The 21,309-nt window shown below is 37.7% G+C and overlaps 2 protein-coding genes across 2 annotated transcripts; one reads left to right on the forward strand and one right to left on the reverse strand.

Moving 5' to 3' along the window:
- The first annotated feature begins 156 nt into the window (after positions 1-156).
- LOC135467767 (eukaryotic peptide chain release factor subunit 1) lies at positions 157-13,567 on the forward strand. The gene is made up of 10 exons (XM_064745608.1): positions 157-534; positions 1,929-2,104; positions 2,351-2,490; positions 3,513-3,651; positions 4,709-4,899; positions 5,257-5,386; positions 5,927-6,082; positions 7,140-7,204; positions 11,101-11,248; positions 11,847-13,567. Exons 1-10 carry the CDS (start codon positions 440-442, stop codon positions 11,933-11,935), a joined length of 1,329 nt encoding a protein of 442 aa, XP_064601678.1. The 5' UTR covers positions 157-439; the 3' UTR covers positions 11,936-13,567.
- Positions 13,568-13,744: 177 nt separating this feature from the next.
- LOC135467768 (acylpyruvase FAHD1, mitochondrial-like) lies at positions 13,745-16,983 on the reverse strand. The gene is made up of 3 exons (XM_064745609.1): positions 16,903-16,983; positions 15,705-15,801; positions 13,745-15,359 (listed from the first exon to the last, which is right to left on the reverse strand). The coding sequence occupies exons 1-3, from the start codon at positions 16,974-16,976 to the stop codon at positions 14,868-14,870; spliced, it is 663 nt and encodes a 220-aa protein (XP_064601679.1). The 5' UTR covers positions 16,977-16,983; the 3' UTR covers positions 13,745-14,867.
- Between the last annotated feature and the right edge of the window lie 4,326 nt (positions 16,984-21,309).

The following is a 21,309-nucleotide window of genomic DNA, read 5'->3' on the forward strand; positions in this document are numbered from 1 at the left end:
TCACATGCGTCATTTCAATGTAAAACGCAAAATAAACGAAGTATTTGTCGACTTACATGATAAGGGCTAAAATAAGCCAGCCAATCGTTGTCGGTTTCTTTTCTGATTTCGGCTGAGGTCATTCATTGACGTCCCTTTTCCCCTGTTCTTCACATGGTTGATGGCGACGTTTCAAGATTGCACAAGGGATTGAAAACTTGAAAAATCGACTGTCGCCGTAATATCTGGGCCAAAGAATAGGCCCAATTCATTCCAGTTGTGTGTGGGATCACTTGTATTTGTGTATTAGACTTGTTCGTGGTTGAATAGGCGCAGGAAATTCTAGTCCATACGGGAGAAATCGACGAGAAGTCACGCGGTTTTTGACCGCTTCAGGAGTTTGTTTTGTCAGAAGTGAACATACCACTCTTGTTTTGAATCTACGTGAATAAAGAACATTATGGCTGACGGCGTCGGCGGTGAAACAAACGCAGACAGGAATGTCGAAATATGGAAGATAAAAAAGCTGATAAAAAGCTTAGAAGCAGCGAGAGGGTAAGAAACACGTGGGACTGCAGTTCCAATACTGTCTGGCATTAGCAGCATGACTAGTAAAACTAGATGAAGTGACAAACCAGACCAGGGAAACTAAAATGTGGTAATGTGGTGGTTCTAGTATATGGTCACGGGGTATAGAACATGACAATAGTAGCCATGTTGTCTTGTATAGAACTCCTACAGGAATGTGATTAATAGGTAAAATTAAGATAAAAAAAAAACAACAGAATTTCAGATTACTTGAAATGATTATATTTGGATAGCTCATATGGACTTCCATGCGAACAATTTCATTGCTGAAACCCTGCCTTACATTTGGTATAAGCATTGATTCCCTGAGTCAGCGAAGGTGTAGTTATGTGACAGCCAGCAGCGGTAAACCATCTTTTATCAGTAATCCAGGCGTTTGAAGTTTTGAATCAAACAGGTGGAAGCAACGTCGGCCATGTTTTGAATTCAAACTTACGCCAAGTCCCGGCAAGGTATGTGCTGGCTTAATCAGGATGGGTTACTGATGCTGGCGGTGACATCACTACACTTCTGTTGACTTGGAGAATCCTGCCAAATGTAAGGTAGGATTCAAACTGTTGTTTGAATCACCAAATTCTTTGTCACAGTAGACATGTACTTTGTTGCTCATGCCACTGGTTTGTCCTTAACATGTTTAACCGTGAGCAGAAGTTTAGTTGTTGAAATGACAACACGGTGGCCATTAGGTTACAGCGGCACTGTATTAGGGAGCAGACTTCCCAAGCATTTCTGCTTCATGTGCAATTTTAGACAGGCCAGGGTTAAACAAAAGCTGAGAGGCTCAGGGACAAACAATTTTTAACCGGGAAGCATTTGTGAGGATGGTACATACGTTTGTTCAGTAACACTCAGTTGCATCTACCCTAAAGCATTACCCCTGTCACTGCTTGAAAGCATGTGAAATATTGATCGATCTGATTGCAACCAATCAAATCATCAAATCCTGTGTCTCTAGAGAAGCAACACAACATTCATAGATAGATTGTGCAAACAGACAGGAAGAATAGCTGAAGTTGTGTTAACAATATTTATTATATCAGTCGCTAAAGTTCACAAATCTCTTTGAGTCCTGATCAATTTCCTTTATGTATTTGACAGATTGCCTTTTATTTCAATTCAAAAGAATTTTCTCGATGCCAGGAAGTTCTATAGACTCGCACATGGCATACAGACATAATGGAATGCTGTAAGCTTAATGGACATGATGGATTGCGGAAGTAAAGTTTAGATCTCACCTTACTTAATCTCAAGAAAACGTCCTTCATTTAATACAGACTTTTAGTTGGTACAAATCCAGCAGTTCCTGTCTTTGTTCTCTTTACTCTTATGAATGTAATGATTCATTCCTTTCTTTCCTGTAGAAACGGCACAAGCATGATATCACTTATCATACCTCCAAAAGACCAAATCTCCAGAGTGGCCAAAATGTTGGCTGATGAATTCGGAACAGCGTCCAACATCAAGAGTCGAGTAAACCGACTGTCCGTGCTGGGAGCCATCACATCTGTACAGCAAAGATTAAAACTCTATAGCAAAGGTGAAAATTAAGGAACAATATGACAGTTGTGTAAGATTTATATAACTCCACTGTAGTTTTTAACTGGGTTAGAAGCCTAAAATACTATAGTGTCTGGTATTTATAAGACCATTACTTTTGAGTTTTGGATGAAGCGGTAAGACACATATTGTTCATGTTCTATAATATTGAAACCTGACTAATGTTTTCATTGCTGCGTGAAATGCTTGTTTCTTGGTATGTTTGACTTTTTTGTTGTTGTTGTAGTACCCCCAAATGGATTAGTGATATACTGTGGCACAATTGTAACGGAAGAAGGCCGAGAGAAGAAGGTCAACATAGATTTTGAACCATTTAGACCCATCAACACCTCACTGTACCTCTGTGATAACAAATTCCACACAGAGGTAAGTCCTGCATTACTTTAACAATAAAACTGTTGTGTCTTGACTGAGCTGGTTTGTGTCAATGCAGTACTCAAGCAATACAAACATTGTTAGAGGCAAAGATTTTGTCACTTGTAAGCTGCCATGGTAACAGAAGTAAAATATAATTTCATTAGGAATTCACCAGCTTGGTACCCTGTGCTGTTCAGATTTCTTTTTCTTTTTCAATGTAGACCTCTGAAACCCATTTCACTAAATTGTTACTTGTGTGATAGGTACATTGCTATTAAAACAAGGCACTGATTATAACACTGTCAGGGCCTAATCTGGCCTCAGAAGGGCAGGGGGTCGAACCACCGGTGAAGGGCACCTCATTGTTGAATATTTCAATTCTGATACATTTTTAAGGGCCTTGGTTCCTACGGTTGACCTCCACCCCACGTGCACACCACAACACGTGCCTAGCCCGAAAACTCAGTCTAAGGATGGCTTGTATTTACTGATATGTGGAGAACTCTGCCATCCCGAATGACGTGCATCTGATCATCACAATGGCCCGAATAATCTAAATGCTAATTGAATTATCATGGGTCAGATTTTCGTCACCTGCTTCAGGGCATACATTTCTGATTTTAAATGCTCTTTAAAAACTTTGTTGTTTTCACAACCAAGTTCTTTTACACAGGAGTCAAATATTCCTTCTTGATTCTGGATCCAACATTAAATTTGAGTAAATTTATGAACTTTAAACCTAAACAACAAGTTGAAAGGCACCCATTGCATTCGCCACTGTGGCGAAGGGACGTTCCCTCGAAAGGGGCACTTCAGGGGAACGGCAGCACCCGGTAATCGGACGCTGAGAAGGGCTGGATTAGGCCCTGACTGTAGTCCACATAATGTGACTGTGTATGACATTCTATGTATGTCCAGAGCATGAAGAATTTATGTATTTTGAAAAAGACATATAATGGGCATACATGTCTTGTATGCTCTGCAAAAAAAAAAAATATCCCTTATATGTAAAAGCATATATTTTATTTCAGGCCCTCACTGCACTCTTAGCAGATGACAACAAATTTGGTTTCATTGTCATGGATGGAAATGGGGCATTATTTGGCACACTGTCAGGCAACACAAGAGAAGTTCTTCACAAATTTACTGTAGATCTTCCCAAAAAGCATGGTACGTATAATATGTTGCTCATGTGTATATTAGTATTATGACATACCGTGTGTTTTGTTAAAGTGCTACATGTGCTTCAGTCCTAGGAAAACTCAGGTGGGAATAGGAGGATGATATGAGGGATACCGTATGGTACATAGCTAACAGCACGGTTCAGAAATATTTAAATAGCACTATTTAACCACAATTTGAGAAAATCAAGATTTTGCCAGTTTCCATAAAATTTTTACTGATGTGACATGATGATATTCTCGGTGTTACGATGAATCAGGAAGATGAGACGTCGAGTAAGGCATTTATGACATCAGGTACGTTTGAAAGTACACAGTATCATTTGTCGCTATTCGTCAGCGATGAATGACGTCAAGTGTTCTTGCATGATGTCACACCAGAAAGAATGGCACACGACAGAAAACTTCTGTTTCGGTATTATCCTCCGAAACTAACAACAGTGGTTTTAGTACAGTGCAATTTTGTTTACAATTTATGAAGTCTATCCATATTAACCTGACCCTTATCTTTTTACCCTGCCTTTAAGACATGCAGGCCTTGACACTGAATTGTCAATTTAAACATTCATGTGTGATCCGCAAAATATGGAACAGATTAGTTTTATATGTTGCCTGATTTTTATTTAAAGGTCTTGCACATGTGGGGCACTAATTGTAACCAAGACACCAGAATGTGTACAAGACTGACCAAGTCTGCAATCTTGCTAGGGACAGGTTTTCATTGTGGAATGTTTGATTGAGTGACAGTGAGAGGATTGTTTGGTTAAGGCTTCTATCCTTGATGACACTTTAATTAATGAGTCATACCTAAAATTCATCTTAGGCTAGGCAAAGCCTTGATTTGTCCATCTCATGCACAAACTGATCAGTTACAATTCTGTATCCCTTTTAAATGTCATATAAGAAAAATACAAGTTGCCTTTTTCTTAAAGATGATTTGCAGGCATATAAGTGGAAATTGAGTTGAGCTTTTAATTTTGAATTCTTGTATAAACATGTTCTGGTATAATTTGTAAAATAAATTACATTAATTTCATTTCTTTTAGGCCGTGGAGGTCAGTCAGCCTTACGTTTCGCTCGATTGCGAATGGAAAAACGACACAATTATGTACGGAAGGTTGCTGAAGTGGCTGTCACGCTGTTCATTTCAAACGACAAACCCAATGTAGCTGGGTTGGTGCTGGCAGGATCTGCAGACTTCAAAACCGAACTCAGTCAGTCTGACATGTTTGATCCTGTACGTACATGAAGTGAATAGATCCAACTAACTTTAGAATACTCTGCTAGGGTTATGTTTTTATTGAATTGTAGTCCTGTACGTTCGCTAATCTGCTTTATACTACAATATCTTGAGAACCATTTCTTTTTTCTTCACAAAATTTGATGAATTTTTTTCTCTGCTTTTTTAGTAAGCATATCAAAATACTATTGGACAATATTTTGCTCATATTTTACTTAAATTTTTCTTGCTGTTTGGCTTAATAGCATTATGCCTTTTTCTACAGAAGTATTGGAGACATAACAATATTGTAAAAGGTGTGTAAGAAACGTGCAGTTATCATTTCGTTATATCTGCTTGACTTTGTTTTCGCAGAGACTACAAGGAAAAGTCATCAAAATAGTGGACGTCTCTTATGGAGGAGAGAATGGTTTCAATCAGGCCATAGAGTTAGCTGCAGATGCCTTAGCAAATGTAAAGTTCATCCAGGAAAAAAAATTAATAGGTAATTTTTATTTTACCATCATACATTGTATAACAATATGTCAGTTGTTTTATAAGTACTTTTCTTTTTCCAGAAACATATACTAGTCAGTAGCAAAATTATAATGAATGTGGAACACGTTAATAGCACAGTTAGAAGTTGTCTCCCTTTATTGCTGTCTTATGGGTAGAAAAGTAACTCGGGGCTAACCTGGTACTTTCATAACACATTACAGAACATTGGGCTTTTGGTTTCTAGACTTGAGAATGGTTACGTTTTACACCAGGAAAATTAGATATTGAAGGGCAGGGCAAGAGAATAATGCTAGTCAGAATCCATTTCTTCCTATTAGCATTTTGCTACCGAACTAGTGCGACAGCTTCATGTTCTGCATGGTTTCTATAAGAGAACGTAAAACAATTGTGTTCAGTCAGGAGATTTCTAGGCTTAAGTACCTGGCTTTCTCAGTGTTATACTAAAGTGAAATAAACCCATTCCTGAATACAACATAACAAACACTAGTCACAGAAGATGAATACATCTCTTGTTTTTTTGTGTCAGGGAGATACTTTGATGAAATCTCACAAGACACTGGCAAGTTTTGCTTTGGTGTGGAGGATACTCTAAGAGCATTGGAAATGGGAGCAGTGGATATACTTATTGTGTGGGAAAATGTAGACATACAACGATATGTTTTAAAGAATCATCAAACTGATGGTAAGTTTGTGTCAGAATGCTGATGGAGGCTTACTCCTTGTGCCTCTCATCATTCATGGATATGACAGGCTTTGATTAAACTTTTTAAAAAGAACACCCATAAAATTTGAAGTTAAAGAGGAAGGTAAAGAGAATTGAAGATTACTGTTTACAGAATGTGGCCCCTCTCTGAAAGGATTTTTAGCTTGTCTTACAAAGTAAGGAGAGGTTTTGAGAGGGGCATCAGATGATGTCGGTGTTCAGTTTGGTTAAAGTGTTTGGCCAATCATAGTGTTGCATTGGCCATCCATAGTACACAGATAGCCAACACTCGATAGCAATTTGCATATCAAAGACAAAGGAAGTCTTTTACGTCAGAGCTCGGCATTTTGCCTCATAGCTCAGCATTTTGCTCAGCTATTCACTGGATTGCAACTGCCTCCTATAGTACATAGATTGCTAAATGCAGTTCACGATTTGCATATCAAAAAAATATAAAAAAAAATGTTGTGAACTACCTTCATGACAACAATGATTTACAACTTCATAACATATGAAGTCTTTGCTTTGCAGTCATAGCTATCAGGGTATAATAAGTTCGGTCTTTTTTGTGTATTTAATGGCAATATCTTAGCACTATATAATTAGAGCATAATGTCTATGTATGGCAGTGTCAATCATTCTACTTTTTTTGGTTTAGAGGTCAATATTTGAGTCACAAGACATGAGTTTTACAAACTGCTCAGTCAGGGGATCCAATGGTATTTTCTGAATGCCTTATATTTCCTGTTTTATGGGACCAAGCATTTCAGCTAGATGTAGATATGTGTACTTTCCCAGATATGTAGCATATAGTTTTTAATATATGACAATACATTGAAACATGTACTTGTATTAAATAATTAGGGTAATATGTATTGGTCACATATATGGAGACTAGTCTTGTGCTACTAATCAAAAGTGAATCTATCAGAAAAGGTAATGGTTGAGTCGAATGGACGCTACATGCGCTGATTAGGCGCTTAAAACCTTTGTATGCTTAGTTATTATTCGCCATATGCCTGTTGTTTACTTGTAGAAGAGAAAGTTCTTCACTTACGACCAGAGCAGGAAAAAGACAAGACTTACTTCGTGGACAAAGATGTAAGATTTATCCCCTGAAATATTATCTATGTGTATTCAGTTTGTTGGTTGTTCTGTGTGTACAATATATTGTTAATCCTTGAATAGTTTCAGATGCAAATAAATGACAGTCTTCACAATGTAGGAGCAGGCTGGTACAGTATTTTGTCATAAAGACCAAACACTTTTATATTGATTTATTTTTTTTCTTTAAAAGTCATATTTGCTCTGAGGGAAAGTTTACAGTCACGTAATTAAGGCCTCTGTGAATTAATCTTCTGCTTCTCATGACTCACCACGAAACTTCCCATTCAAATAACATGGGAGCTTTGTGCTAGACTGCATGAAACCCATTCTCTGTATAGTGATGGCTACAGGGGTGTATTCTAATTCTGTATGGAGACAGTTACATTAGATGAAAGCAACAATCTGTTTATACATGTGTCCCAGCACTGCTGTTTGAGAGCATTTTTTAAATTTTTTTTTTTCTTCTTTTCAATGTCTTTCATCATAGCCCCGATTAACATCGCACTCATCGGTTCAAATCCAGTTCATTCTTGTTAATCCCCTGAGGTTCAGATCCAGTCTTCTTACCATTCTATCTTTGTTTTATTTTTGGCACATAATATTTAGCTGTCTCAAGATTCAAAGCCTATTACCAAAGCTGAAATAACTCACAGATCAAATACAGTTGCTACTTGACATAATCCAGAATGACAAATGGACAGTACCATGAACAGCTGGGGCATGGTAATGTTGTGATCTTACTGTGACTGAACGAAACAGGTTGGTGATCACAGGTCAAATTTTACCGAATTTCATTTCGGATTTAAGTATGGAAACTATGGTTTATTTTGGGCATTCAATTTTGTCCAAAAACCCGACACTTCCTTAAAAATTTTCCTCTCCAAAATGGCTGGACCAGTTTGCTTCAAATTCGTACTAAATGTTGTCCACTGGTGTACCATTCCAGTTTGCAAAGCTCAATATTAGTCATGTATGAAAATCATTTTGATAATTTTTTGGAAAATGGTGCATTTTTAGTAGTATTATTTTCACCAAAACTGTGATTCATTTCTAGAGAAAACTATTAGTCGGAAGTCTATGAAATTTTAATATGTTTGTCTGCCAGACTTGAAGTTGTGCATCGTAACTTTTGGCCAGATTTCCTCACGTGACTTGATGGCCATCTTGGATTTTAATGAAAACATTAAAAAATCTTCTCCGTAAAGGCTGATGTGACTGAGCTGAAATTAAACTGAAGTTGCACAAAGCCCAGGCTTGTTAACTTTGAGAACGAGAACTTTTTTGGTGGAAAATTGTACAAGTTGTGATCAGGTGAAAATGTCATGTGTCCCCATTTCTTCAGATGATGTCCGGCAAATAGTCCTGTATGATGCAGTTTTAGACGCTGATGCCGAAAATGCAATTTTTGCACAACCATCATTTGATCGGAAGTGACATCAATGTCTCTTTAACCAACGAAACTGGAGATGCAATTTTAATCGGAGGTGACATCAGAAAACCAGAAGTGGTACATGCCAAAAAATTGCCATTTTTGCTTTTTTACAAAATCCAAAAATTTCTACAGCTAAAGAGGCTCAAGAGAAATGGGTGAAGCCTAGGTACGTGACAGACCAGGAAATGCGATTTTACGAGCAAAGATTTGGGTGTCCTCATTCACGTGACCTGGTGGCCATATGAGATTGATATGAAAATGTTTGAGAGTCACTTTCTCCAGAGCCCCGTGTCCAATTGACTTTAAATTTAGCGTTCCCTAGAGATTATTTGGAAGAAAGATAACAATGCTTATGCAAATTAGATTTTAGCTGATACAGTGGAAGTGATAAAGTGATTGTTTAATTTCAGTATTCTAAGTAATCAAGCTGATGTAGATTGACGCCCTGATCACAAATCTGGTCTTACTTTTTTTTTCCAGTAAGGTGTACTTATGTCGCAAATTGCAATCAGAAATCGAAAATTTGCTATTTTTCTCCATATTTGTAGATTATGTGACAGAAAACTGATAAAGCTGTAAAGTTCAAAATTGCTGAGTGAAAGGGACTATATATGTACTGTATGTATGCTGTATCTTTGAACTGTCTTAATAAATACAGGATGTACAGGGCTTCAAAATTTGACAAAAGGCCAATTAAATATATTTTGGCGCATTTAAAAGTGTATGGTATACAATGTATATACCATAAATTCGTGTCTAGGATGAATGCAGAAACATTGTATTTTTGTAGGTATGCCATTTGATTTAGTTTGATTTAAATCTGACCCTCTATTTTACTTGATGCGTATACTTTTGTCGTAAATTGCGATCAACCTGCAAAAAAACGCAATTTCCTCCATATTTTCAAGTTACTTTACAGAAGACTGTTACAATTGTACAATCGTATGTACTATATGTATGCTGAAAATCATTGCGCTTTGTGAAAAAAAAACAGAGGCTTGCCTTCAGATATTGTCCACAGGTCGATGGACTACATTTGGCACATTTATATGGACATATTATATAGTGTACATATAATGCATTGACGGTTATGAAGAATGTGTGCTTTCTTATTAAGTTGGTTATATATCAGTACATAGACACCATTCAGTTAACCTACTTTTGCCGCCATATTGCAGCTGACAGAAAGCATTTGTCATTTTGTTGAAGGATTTATGCGATTGAGCTGAAATGTTGTATGCACATGAAGTATGTTGGGGCAAATGAAGTGTACAAAACCTTGAAAACCTTATTTACCTTAAAAACTGTGGAAATGCACTGATTACTGAATTTGTCACATGACCAATATTTTCTTAATGTAAATATATTTAGTATTCTACCAGACGTAGTTTGATGTCCTCGTAACAAATCTAGTTTTTTTTTCTTTCTCTAGTGCATAGTTTGTCGTGAATTGTGATTAAGGTCCAAAAAGTGCTATTCCCCCACGACACAAAACTGCTATAACTGTAAAGCTGAAAATGGCTGAGAGCAAAGGGATATATGTGTACTGTATGTGTCGAAAATTATCATAATAAATGCGAGAGTTGCAGTGCTTGAAAAATTATCCAAAGGCCGATTTACTGTATTTTTCAGTTTGACGTTCCCATGTTACATAAAGCATTTTAAATGTATTTAAGGCTAGGATGAATTTAAGAATATTGTAAACATACTACCCGACGTAGTTTGACATCCTGATGATGAATCTGGTTTTCTTTCTTTCCTCTGATGTATATTTTTGCCACAAATTAAAATCAAATTATGAAAAAGTGCAAATTTCCACCATATTTAGAGGTCATGTGACAGAAAACTGTTACAGCTGTAAAGCTAAAAATCACTGAGTGGAAAGAGCTATATAGGTATTCAATGTGTGCTGAAAATCGTGTAGCTGTGTTGAAAAAGAGAGGACATGCATGCCCTCAAATATTGCCCAAAGGTTGATTTACTCCGTTTTGCACATCTCCATACATATGCTTTACATTGTACTTACAATGCATTAATGGCTACCAGGAGTGTATATTTTCTAATTAAGTTGATTTTATATATGTATATGTGGACACCTTTCAGGTAACTTGAAGTGACACCGCATAGGCCGGCAATACCGGCTTTGAACCCCGGCAATGCTGCTTTAGCAGCTATATTTATTTTCTTTTATTTTTGGTAATGTTGGAGGATGGAAGGGTGAGATTTCAGATATCCAGATTCTAGTTTTTAATATCAAGACAGTAAGAAGATCCTGATTTTGTATATGTGTTGTATAGTGAGTGGTTCCCAATTCACTGCGCTGTTTACACATACTAATCACCTCACACGACATAGTAGTTTTCAACACCCCTCTGTCATGGGAAGCATAGAATTAATTAACAGTGGCCTAATCAGTTCCCAGTATTATGGTATACATCTACGTTGTTTGATCTTACAGACTGGGGTTGAGCTGGAGTTAGTGGAACAGATTCCCCTGTTGGAATGGTTTGCAAATAACTACAAAACTTTTGGCGCCACACTGGAAATTATCACTGACAGGTCTCAGGAAGGGGCGCAGTTTGTGAAGGGCTTCGGAGGCATAGGAGGTATGTTACCCATAGCACACATGTAGAGAGCAGTAATACAAGGGGATGTTTCCTCGTTAATTCACTGTGTACATATTAAATGGCATAAATTGCATGACATGGTGTATTGTGTATTAGAATCCATCTTAAACAAGATGTTGTGGGTGATACCTTAAAAAAATGCTGAATTTATGTTGAGCTCAGGTTTTGCTCACAGGTAGAGCACAAGGGGGATGTCCCATTATTGATGCAATGTGGGTTTATTAAATACCTTATATTACAAGATTCATGACTTCATGAATTCTGAATTAGAATCATTGTTATAGTGGATGTTAGGGTGGTCTGTCAAAAAGCACAGCATATATTGACCTGAAGTTTCACATGCACACAAAGCACAAATATACAAGGGGGATGTTCCATCACTGATATCTTGGTGCATCTAAATTACCATAAATTACCAAATTCACTAGATGTATTGAGCTGAAGTTAAGCATTCAGGTGTCTCTTACAGACAAGCTCTGTGGTACCCTTGCTACCAAACCAAAGTTCATTTTCTAATTATTTGTTTCTGAGTGCGTTTATGTATGACTTAGTTCTCCAGTGTATTTATCTTTCCCAGGTATTCTGCGATACCAGGTTGATTTCCAGAGTTTAGAGGCACATCCAGAAGATTTTGAGGATTACTTAGACGATTTGGATGACTACTGAAGTGACAAACAGACCAACGGGCATGAAATACGATGCAGCAATGGAAAACAAACTAATATTAAATAGAATACTGCACGCTATATCTGAATGAAATCAGAACTCAAAACCTACGAATCACAATTTATTTTATTTTCCTTTTTTTCTGTGCTTTTGTTTGATTGCTAGGGTCTGCTTTGCCTGTAATGAGGCTTTGTGACATGGAACATATGCATGGATATTTACAGAAAAGGTCAGTATTAAAAGGTTCAACCACATGTTTTTTATAGTGTACAAATGTACCTTAAAGCTGAGGGGCTTCTGTGACAATTACAACATTCTGACTAGTCCTGGAATAAAATAATTTTACAAGGCATGCCACTTTTGTGTAAACCTGTATGTAATCGGACATACTCCTGTGAAGACACTTCCTTGTGTAAAAGCCCAAGTTTAATGTTAACTCAAGACAAATATTCATCTGTACGTTTAACTAAAACACGCTAATTGAAAGTGGCAGGAAGTTTTTAATTTTTTTTTTTTTTTTTTGAGCGACTTCTTGACATATCAAAATTAAATGGCCAGTCATTTAAAAGAAAAAGAGCAATCTGTTGAAAGTGCTAAATTTGGCGCAAGTGCTGTATCCCTGATCAAAACGAGTCTGTTTGATGTCTTGACTGGCTTCATGAATACAGAATTAAAAATGCAAACTTTATCAAATTCTGGTCTAGTGTGTACTTATCGATAGGTATAATTCAAGTCTTGCGTACTGAGGATTGGGTCCTAAAGGTGGGACGAAAAAATTCTGGAAAACCGTTGTACTAACTACACACCATTTTTTTCATTGCTTTCATTGGCAATTTATTCCAACGGAAGTTCTTCTAAAACTTACAGACTTGAAAATTGGTTCTTGTTGCCCGTTGGTACTGTTGTGTGTAGCGAAATTGAAGAGTCCACAACTTACAAATGAAGTTCACACTACATTACCAATCTCTACTATGCATGCTGGGAGTTATGAAATGTATTTTGAAAAGGCAGAAATAACGACAAGGAAAAAGATATTTTCTATTTTCCAAACCCCCTCAAATTTGCCAGGAAAACATCTGAATAATTCCAGGTTTCAGTTACACAAGATTAATTATATGACGATGTTTTTACGAAATAAATTTCAAAATATCAGCCTTCCAACAGATGCAGCTAGTTCATGGTTTAGGTTCGAACAGTAAAGCTTTTGATAATGCTCGCAATAGTTCATCCAGTGTGGACAAAACTTGACGGGTCTCTAAAAAAAATACCTAATAGTCTTGACCGTAAAATAATCTGTTCTACAACAATGCTTTAAATCAAAATAGACGTTAGCTTATTACGAATTTGCAAATCCATGTTGAAAGTTTTGCATATGTTTAGTTTACTAGGTACAGATCAACATGGACAAAGGTCTAAGAAATAAAGTAAGACTTATACTTTGAAGTTGCTTGCTTTCTGTGGCTGCGATATTTTCCGACAGAATTTCAGTGCTGTAGCGAAAATCTCGTATGGTATTTCCAACGCATGATTATGAAATGCAACTCCCTTTTATTAAATCTGATATTCAGATTTTCCGCATTCAAGTTTGCTGATGTATAATTGGTCTGATCTGACGAGGTGTTGGTTTTTTTTGTTTTTTTTTTTGAGGTCAAGAGTCAATTGTGAGGTTTCCAAGACTCGGTCAATAAAACATTCGATCTACCAAATTTGATTACCTGTGTTCTGTGGATATTAAAATATATCGTATATTGTATTTTGGGAAACTTTTTTTAAATTCCACGGATGGGTGTGGCGGCATATGCCAGGAGTCTGTAACTGATGCCTATGGCATCTCACTGACAGGAAATCAGGCTCGGTAAAGAATTCAAGAATACTCGCCATGTTGAATTCGTGACAACGGATATCCGTGTATTTGTCATTTTACTACCATATACACGTCGTTGAAAACATTGAATAATATGGAAGTTCATACGGCTGAAGTCGGGAGTTTCTCACGTCCACAATTTATACATGCTGCACAAACTGTTCAGCTGTTTTAACATTGTGATTTCCGGTTATCAGTTCTCAATATCATCCAATGTTCTTTATTTCCCTATAACGGTTATGATTTTTCTCACCGCGTCATCTGACATATATCCGCTACATCAATCAGATAAATGGGCAATATGAATATTTACCATTAAATATGGTTTTTCATCCTTCACAACCTAAAAAATTCTAATCCTTGCATAATAGAAGATTCCCTCGCAATCCATCAACTTCCTTCTCACAAAAACCGCAAAGTGTGGGGGTGGGGGCTTGCTTTTTGTTGGAGTCTCCTTTACAATAAAATGAAACATCATCGACTTCATAAAAGCTGCAAACCAGAAGTTCTGTCACATATGAAATGGGAAGAACATCTGTTGTGAGAACTTGGCTACCCGTTCTGTTTATTCCTGAGGCTGGTCCAACTTTTACCTTCGTTTACATGATATATCTTCGCACTTCTTTTGGGGATTAGACCAAGTGCAGGCAACATATTTTCGCTCAGGGTTCCATTGACGTGTTTCACCGAAGATTTGTCGTTATTGCGAAAATCCTCCTACAAGAATACACATTAATGATACCATTAATGAAGAATTTGATTTATTTACTTGATTGCTGTCGTACGGCATACTCAATAATATTTCTCTTATAGGACGGTGGCTAGCGTTATGGTGGGAGAAAACCTACGACCATCCGCAGTTTGCTGGCAGACCTCCCCATGTACTGGTACAGATATAATGTTAACCTGTATGGTAGGAACGCAATCCATCAATCCATGCATGCAGGTAAAATACTGACAATCTGTTAAACAGTTAAAATAAATTATATATTGCATTACTTTTTACGAATTTAACCAGCAACATGCCCACGCTGCTAAAAACAGTCCAGACTTTAAGGCGTATTCAGGTCAAGATCGTAACTCAACCGGAAACTTCACCGCTATCAAGTCTTCTAAGCCCGCCTCTATGACGTCACCACTATGAACTGGTCCCACCCCAGACGGGGTCCCAGTCAAGATGAGGTCACCGGGCTCAAGTGTAAAAAACCCACTGATATAACTAATAAGGTAGGGAATGTTGAAAATCATGTCCTTCGTAGTGCCGTCCTGCTTTGTCAAGCCGTTCACTTTGAGCCACAGACGTAGATCTTGAGGGTTTGGAATTTTGTCTGCGCCAATGAAATCACTGACCGGACATGACGTATCAAAGCCCTTAGCCAAAGACCACGGTTGTCCCTTTTTCTTCGCCTCACTCTGGAAATCGCGCGCAGTCATGTCCAGCGCCAAGGAGTACCCGCCTATGTAATCATAGGCTTTATTCTCAGGGATGTCCACTCCGCGTTTTGAAATGATGATTCCTAACTCTACTTCATGGTGAAGCTCACTACAGCCTTTAGGGATCTGAAATACATAACCACAAATAGAGGAGTTAACAATATACAAGACAGTCGATTGGAAATACGAGTATATATACGAGAAATTGATGTATTAAATTTTTCGATGTACTATAAATATCAGATGCATATGCTCAATAAGATCTCAATAACGACAAGGGTAACAGCGCCATATGCGATGAGCAGACCCATCGTTTAGGACGGTTCCGATGTACTCATCGTGGAACTGTTACCTAAATGGTAGTGTTTCGTATAATAAGTCTTGTTGTTGACCCTTGTCGAACAAGTAAAATATTCAGAAGACAACCCTTAAGTCCAGAGAAATAAATACCAGTACAGTAACAAGTCTTACCTTTATAGCTTGTCCTTGTGTGATGTAAGCTGATGGTGGCTTCAAGAACAGGATCGGGGTGGAGGGGATAGCGTTACCTAATTCAGCGGCATGTTCACTGTGGAATTAAACATCAAAGGTAATGATAATCATAACCTTTACGTTATTTAACTATTTTCACACTCAAAAAATAAATTTAACACTAAATCTTGCGATACTAGAATATATTCTGTAATAATAGCCGCTGAATAGTACTGTGTCATAATCAACATAATATCGGGATTTTTGGGCTGAATTAATAAAATATGTGCTCCATATATTTAACAGAACAAGCTGCAGCAGTGACAACAATCTGACACAGTAACGGAATACATTCAAGCGTCACTCAGACAACAGACTTTAATTTGAATATAACAGGTTATTGTTTTGGAGATCAGTGATTACAAGTGTTTGTATTAAACCCAATGACTACGGCTAAGATGATACTCTTGCACCGTAAGCCTATTGGTATAATAAGTCCGTGCCCAAGCACTCACTCACTCACTAGTAAGTCCATGAGCAGGCATAAATACACCAAAATGTCTGACTAGAATGCATAGGTCAACATATATTTGCATATTTTGACCCTTGCTAACTTATATGTGTGGTCACAGCTCTGCTCACTTATTTGATGGCGACTAAAGTCATGGACGGAGAAGACAAGGCTACAGGACAAACTCCACAGTATCACCCCATCAGTTAGTATGTGTAGAATAAAATCCCTGAACATAGCAAACCCGCTTGATCAAGGCATTTCGGTTTACAGCAGGAGACGTCTCCATTATATTTTATATACCCGTCTACTAATATATCAAGATAAGGTAGTCCACATTGTGTACTGGCGAGGTCACCACGGATGGGATTCAAAGGTTATCTTAAGTCTTTAAGTCTGTAGGTCTATAACAGTAAATGCGTTTGCCTTGTAAATCTCACTCGATTTACAAGACAAAGCTAATCTACCAAATCTATGGCGTGCATAGGTCCTGAGACGTAAAAGAACGCCTACATGTACGATGCGCCTAGGCTTACAGTACAAAATCCCGATAATCCGACACCACATGATTCGCCCCTTGCTAAGCTGGTTGTTATATATAACCGTGACATTGACAACATTGTGCCTGGTGCCGTTCTGTGCCATATAAATATCCTTCCCCATCGAATTAATTTACTGTGCCTTTACCTGTAGTTCCTCCCAACTGCGATTATCTTTCGACCAGTTTCCACGAACTTTGATAGCTTCGTCTGCGCAGCCATGTCGTTCCAAAAGGTACCCGCAAGGAGCTACACAAAGGGAAGCAACTCCAATGTACTTAGCTGCACTCACTGCAAACTGCGTTTTTAATCGAATCCTGTCCCTAGCGCATTATTTGCACAATGACACTGATTTTACTAAAATCATCCTGTACAGGTGTGGGGAAAATACATAGTAGAGAAAACTTGGAAAGAAATTTTAAAGACGTAAAACTCTTTGCAAAGTTATACTGGATGGCGCCCTATCTTTTTCCCTATGGCCTACACCTATTTGTTGGCCTATGCCATACCAGTGCAGGTGCTGTGAGCCGAACGTGCACATTAAACACGAAGGGGGTGGAAAGCTCGTTACGGCGCTTGGCTTTCGGACGCTTAGATAATCATGGAGTTTGCTGAACCCCAGCCTCCGACTGAAAATTCGCGAGATTTCCACGCGTTCGTGATCTTGATCAAGTAGTCTTTCAAAAATTCGTCGACGTGATCGCTGCATGTATTGGTCCGTTCCGCCATGTAATAATGCAAACGGAAGTGCGGAGATTTACTCCTGCATAGCACCACTATTTCTTCACCAATAAAACTGGACGTCATGGTATAGATGTTCTTAAGTATGGCCTAAGACGTTAAACACTAATCAAATAAAAAAAAAAAAAGCATAACCGGGAATATGAAACACGAAAGCAGAAAATCTGTTCTGTCAACGGACCTCCTTGCGAGACAGGCGAATTAAGTGTAGGCTACAGGTAACTTGAAACTGAATTTTATTTAAAATAGTTCTGTAGGTATTTAAATTTATCTCAGGTAAGCAAATTTCATTCAGCTTCTCAGTACATAAAATCAGTATCATCAGTAGGGCTATGGCATGTACTGATAACCAATTCAACATGCAGGGCTACATATTCGATCTTCCTTTCATATACTGAGAGAACTAGTACGTCAAATTATTCAAGTACAGGCCTACGGATATATAAAAACGTGTACTTTTTCCTACAAAACTTTTCTCTTTAGCTCTGTTAGCATCAAACGAATTATAAGTTCAGTCGTCATAATTTTCTCTATTTTTTATTTACGTACTTTTTATAAATTTTGTAAGTATAGTGGGTGTCGTTGCAACATTTATTGGGCATAAAACCTGAAATCGCTGGAGAACTTTTTAGTAATTTTCTTTGTATAAAAGAATGGATTGGATATTTGTTAATGTGACCCATCATACATGCTTGAAGCAAGTTATATATGTAAACCTACATACAGAGTAAACTTTCCATAAAAGAACATATGTGTGGATAGGCTCACGCTTAAACCAACAATATAAATGTGTGTGTATTTCCTTGTAATCTGCACAGTGTGTTCAGTTCGTGTTGTAAAATGGGAAACATGAAAAATAAAACCATCTATTTACGCTGTACAGAAGAGTATACCTAGCATTCACATGCATAAGATATATTTTGGGATTGAGGAGTCCTGAGGGAAACCGAGAGAATCCAAGAGAAACCTTAACTCGCACTGTGAGGTAAAAGCGAAATTAAGTCAACTCAGGGGTGCTTAATTAATGACAACGTCCAAATTATTGTGGGTTTTATGATGCATTTTACACCAATCAAACAGCGGAATAATTCGGCAGTATCATGAGACATGCAGTGATTGTACTGATACTGGGCACCCCAGAACTCGACGTCTACCCTAGTTATGTGGACTGATCGTTACACAGATTACGATTCAGAATAAATTTGGCACATGTCTCCCGCACAGGCCTGCGGCTATCTAGCCACTTGGCCATCGCATGGCGGCTTGCGTTTGATAACCCATCGCAGAGTGAAGTTATACCATCTGTGCACTTGCATGTCGTACTTATCCTGTCTCCTCTTTGAGTTCTTCTGCACGCTGCGTACCGGTATATAAATTAAACCCACTGTAATTCTATATTTGCTCACTAATAAATGCCAAACAGGAATGAGTTATGATATATATACACGTTGTATATATGCCTGAATTTGTTGACAGTACTTCTGTTAATACGCTGGGTTACGGCGTTTAGATAAATAGACGCATAGAAGTATATCTGCCATCACCTGTAGTAAGAATATTTTCAAGCATCCAGTTAAATAAAAAAATACTTAGCACCGTATGCTGATTGAATTGAAAGATGCACGCATGCGGGTAACATTGAGAGCGCGTGACTGCTACATAGCAGGCATCGAAATTCATGTACACATCAGAGCAAGCACAGGCATGATCCATCAATAACTATATGTAATGTAGGGACCATCTTTCCCAAATGGTTCTTTGTAGAAATTTGTCTTGGGATTATTTTTTTGGAATATTCATGGGAAGGTTATGTCTTTATTTCCGAACAATAGTTCTTTTGTCGATGACAACCGAATCAATCCAACTAATTCTCTAATATAATTTTTTTTGACACCCTAATATATATTTAGCGTGGTGTTTCAGGTTTATCAGTGAAAAAAATCGGTTCTAAAGACACACTTTAACATTTAGTTCTAAGGTGTTTATCCAGGCCTGTCAGCAATAATATATAACGAATGTTGTAAAAACAGTCTGAGCATAAGTGTTTGGAAAATACAATGTTTAACAATCGATGGCAATCGGGCTCTTCATATATGTTGCATGGCGCATTTGAACAAATAGTGCTATACTTAAAAATCATCATTAATCAACTCCTCTGTGATCATAATCTTATATGTGAATAAGCACAAAGTCCTTCTGGCAATTCTATTTAAATAAGCAGATAACAACCACACATGTTTTATAATTTACAAACATTTAAATGTCATTTTTGAGTGTGACAAATTTCTACATACATTCTGTTCATAGGTAAATTATAGATTTTAAAGGGAAAATTCACACCAATCGACTTTACCTCAGTCAGGACGACGAATTTGTTTATAGGTAATGTGGATTTAATTCAAGTGACACTATTATGAACTTAACAAACTATGAATATTCGGTTCAGACATTTAATGGAACAGCATTATTTGTTCCAGCGTGGCCTAACAATGCCGTTCTGAAGATTTATTTATTTGATTGGAGTTTTACGCCGTTCTCTAGAATATTTCACTTATGCGAAGACGGTCACGCATATTGGTTGGTGGAAACCAGGCAGAGCCCGTGGGAAACAAACGACCACCCGTAGGTTGCTGAAAGACCATCCCACCTACCCGTTCTCAAGAATGCTTCACTTCTATGATTTCGGTTGGGTTATAAATTCTAGTAATCCGGCAAAGCACGAAGAAAACCGTCGCCGTCTGTCAGGGCACAATTTAGGTCCAAAAGGTTAACCAGGGTACGCCTAACAGACGATCGAGGTACTATACGACACTGTATCTGCATGTACAACAATCTTGTCCCCTTCTGTTAGACTTGTTTGCTTATTTGATTGGTATTTTACGCCATACTCAAGAATATTTCACTTATAAGACGGCGGCCAGCATTATGGCTGCCAGCATTTTGGTGGGAGGAAACCGGGAAGAGCCCGGGGCACACAACCTTCGGATAGAAGTTATATAGGGGCAGGCAGCAACTCGCTTTGAACAATCTGTGTAGAATTGTTGAGCCAAAAGCCACGCCATCAATTAGCTTACCTGTACTCACCTCGTTCTTTGGAAGAATTATTTAATTAATGATCCACCAATATAAATTACACATAAAATATAAAATACACATTGTAGTTTGCGTTGCATGTGATACTTTGCTCTTCCTACTGGGCGAGTGTGTTAACAAAGTTAGTAAAGGTTTTTGAGATCATTATCGACCTAGCACCACCTTTTTTCGGTTAAAAACTGATACAAACTATATTATACAAAGTACTCTTACAAGTCCAAGAAAACAAGACCGCCACATAAAGATTTAGTCGTCAACAAGGTCATATATCTAAATACTGACCTTCACACGGTCAACACAACACTAAACAACCTGTCCAAAACGTCAGCTAACCCAGTCACACAAGAATTTTATTTTGACTTATGACATCTGAAATATTGTTTTAAGACAAATAAAACTAAAGTTGTATTACAGCAGTCCTCAAATAAATTTTGTCCTAAATAACCAACAAGTAAAGTCCCGTGTCGTATGTAACCAAGATATCGTCGAGATCGACAAACACAGGTTAAAGTAGTAATTACTTTTCCTTTTGTTTGAATATCCCACTGGTGACTTCTCCATATATCATTGTATCTGACCTCCCATAGTCAATAAAATGCAGACGCAGATAACCTCAACAAACAAACCCTTATAAAATTAGGTGAAGCCAATGACCGTGATGCGACATTTTCACCTCTGTTGGTAAATTGGGGTTGTCAGTTACAGTTGAGTTTTATATAAG

This window comes from Liolophura sinensis, chromosome 6 (genome assembly GCF_032854445.1).
Source record: "Liolophura sinensis isolate JHLJ2023 chromosome 6, CUHK_Ljap_v2, whole genome shotgun sequence".
Classification (NCBI taxonomy): Eukaryota; Metazoa; Mollusca; class Polyplacophora; order Chitonida; family Chitonidae; genus Liolophura; species Liolophura sinensis.

What these genes read in the sequence shown, in the direction of transcription:
- LOC135467767 (XM_064745608.1), top strand. Translation starts at nt 440, where the DNA reads ATGGCTGACGGCGTCGGCGGTGAAACAAACGCAGACAGGAATGTCGAA. An exon ending in AAAGAATCATCAAACTGATG is followed by an intron (nt 6,083 to 7,139) that starts GTAAGTTTGTGT and finishes GTTTACTTGTAG; the next exon opens with AAGAGAAAGTTCTTCACTTA. An exon ending in CTTACTTCGTGGACAAAGAT is followed by an intron (nt 7,205 to 11,100) that starts GTAAGATTTATC and finishes TTGATCTTACAG; the next exon opens with ACTGGGGTTGAGCTGGAGTT.
- LOC135467768 (XM_064745609.1), bottom strand. Translation starts at nt 16,976, where the DNA reads ATGGCTGCGCAGACGAAGCTATCAAAGTTCGTGGAAACTGGTCGAAAG. An exon ending in GCAGTTGGGAGGAACTACAG is followed by an intron (nt 15,802 to 16,902) that starts GTAAAGGCACAG and finishes TTAATTCCACAG; the next exon opens with TGAACATGCCGCTGAATTAG. An exon ending in CACAAGGACAAGCTATAAAG is followed by an intron (nt 15,360 to 15,704) that starts GTAAGACTTGTT and finishes TATGTATTTCAG; the next exon opens with ATCCCTAAAGGCTGTAGTGA.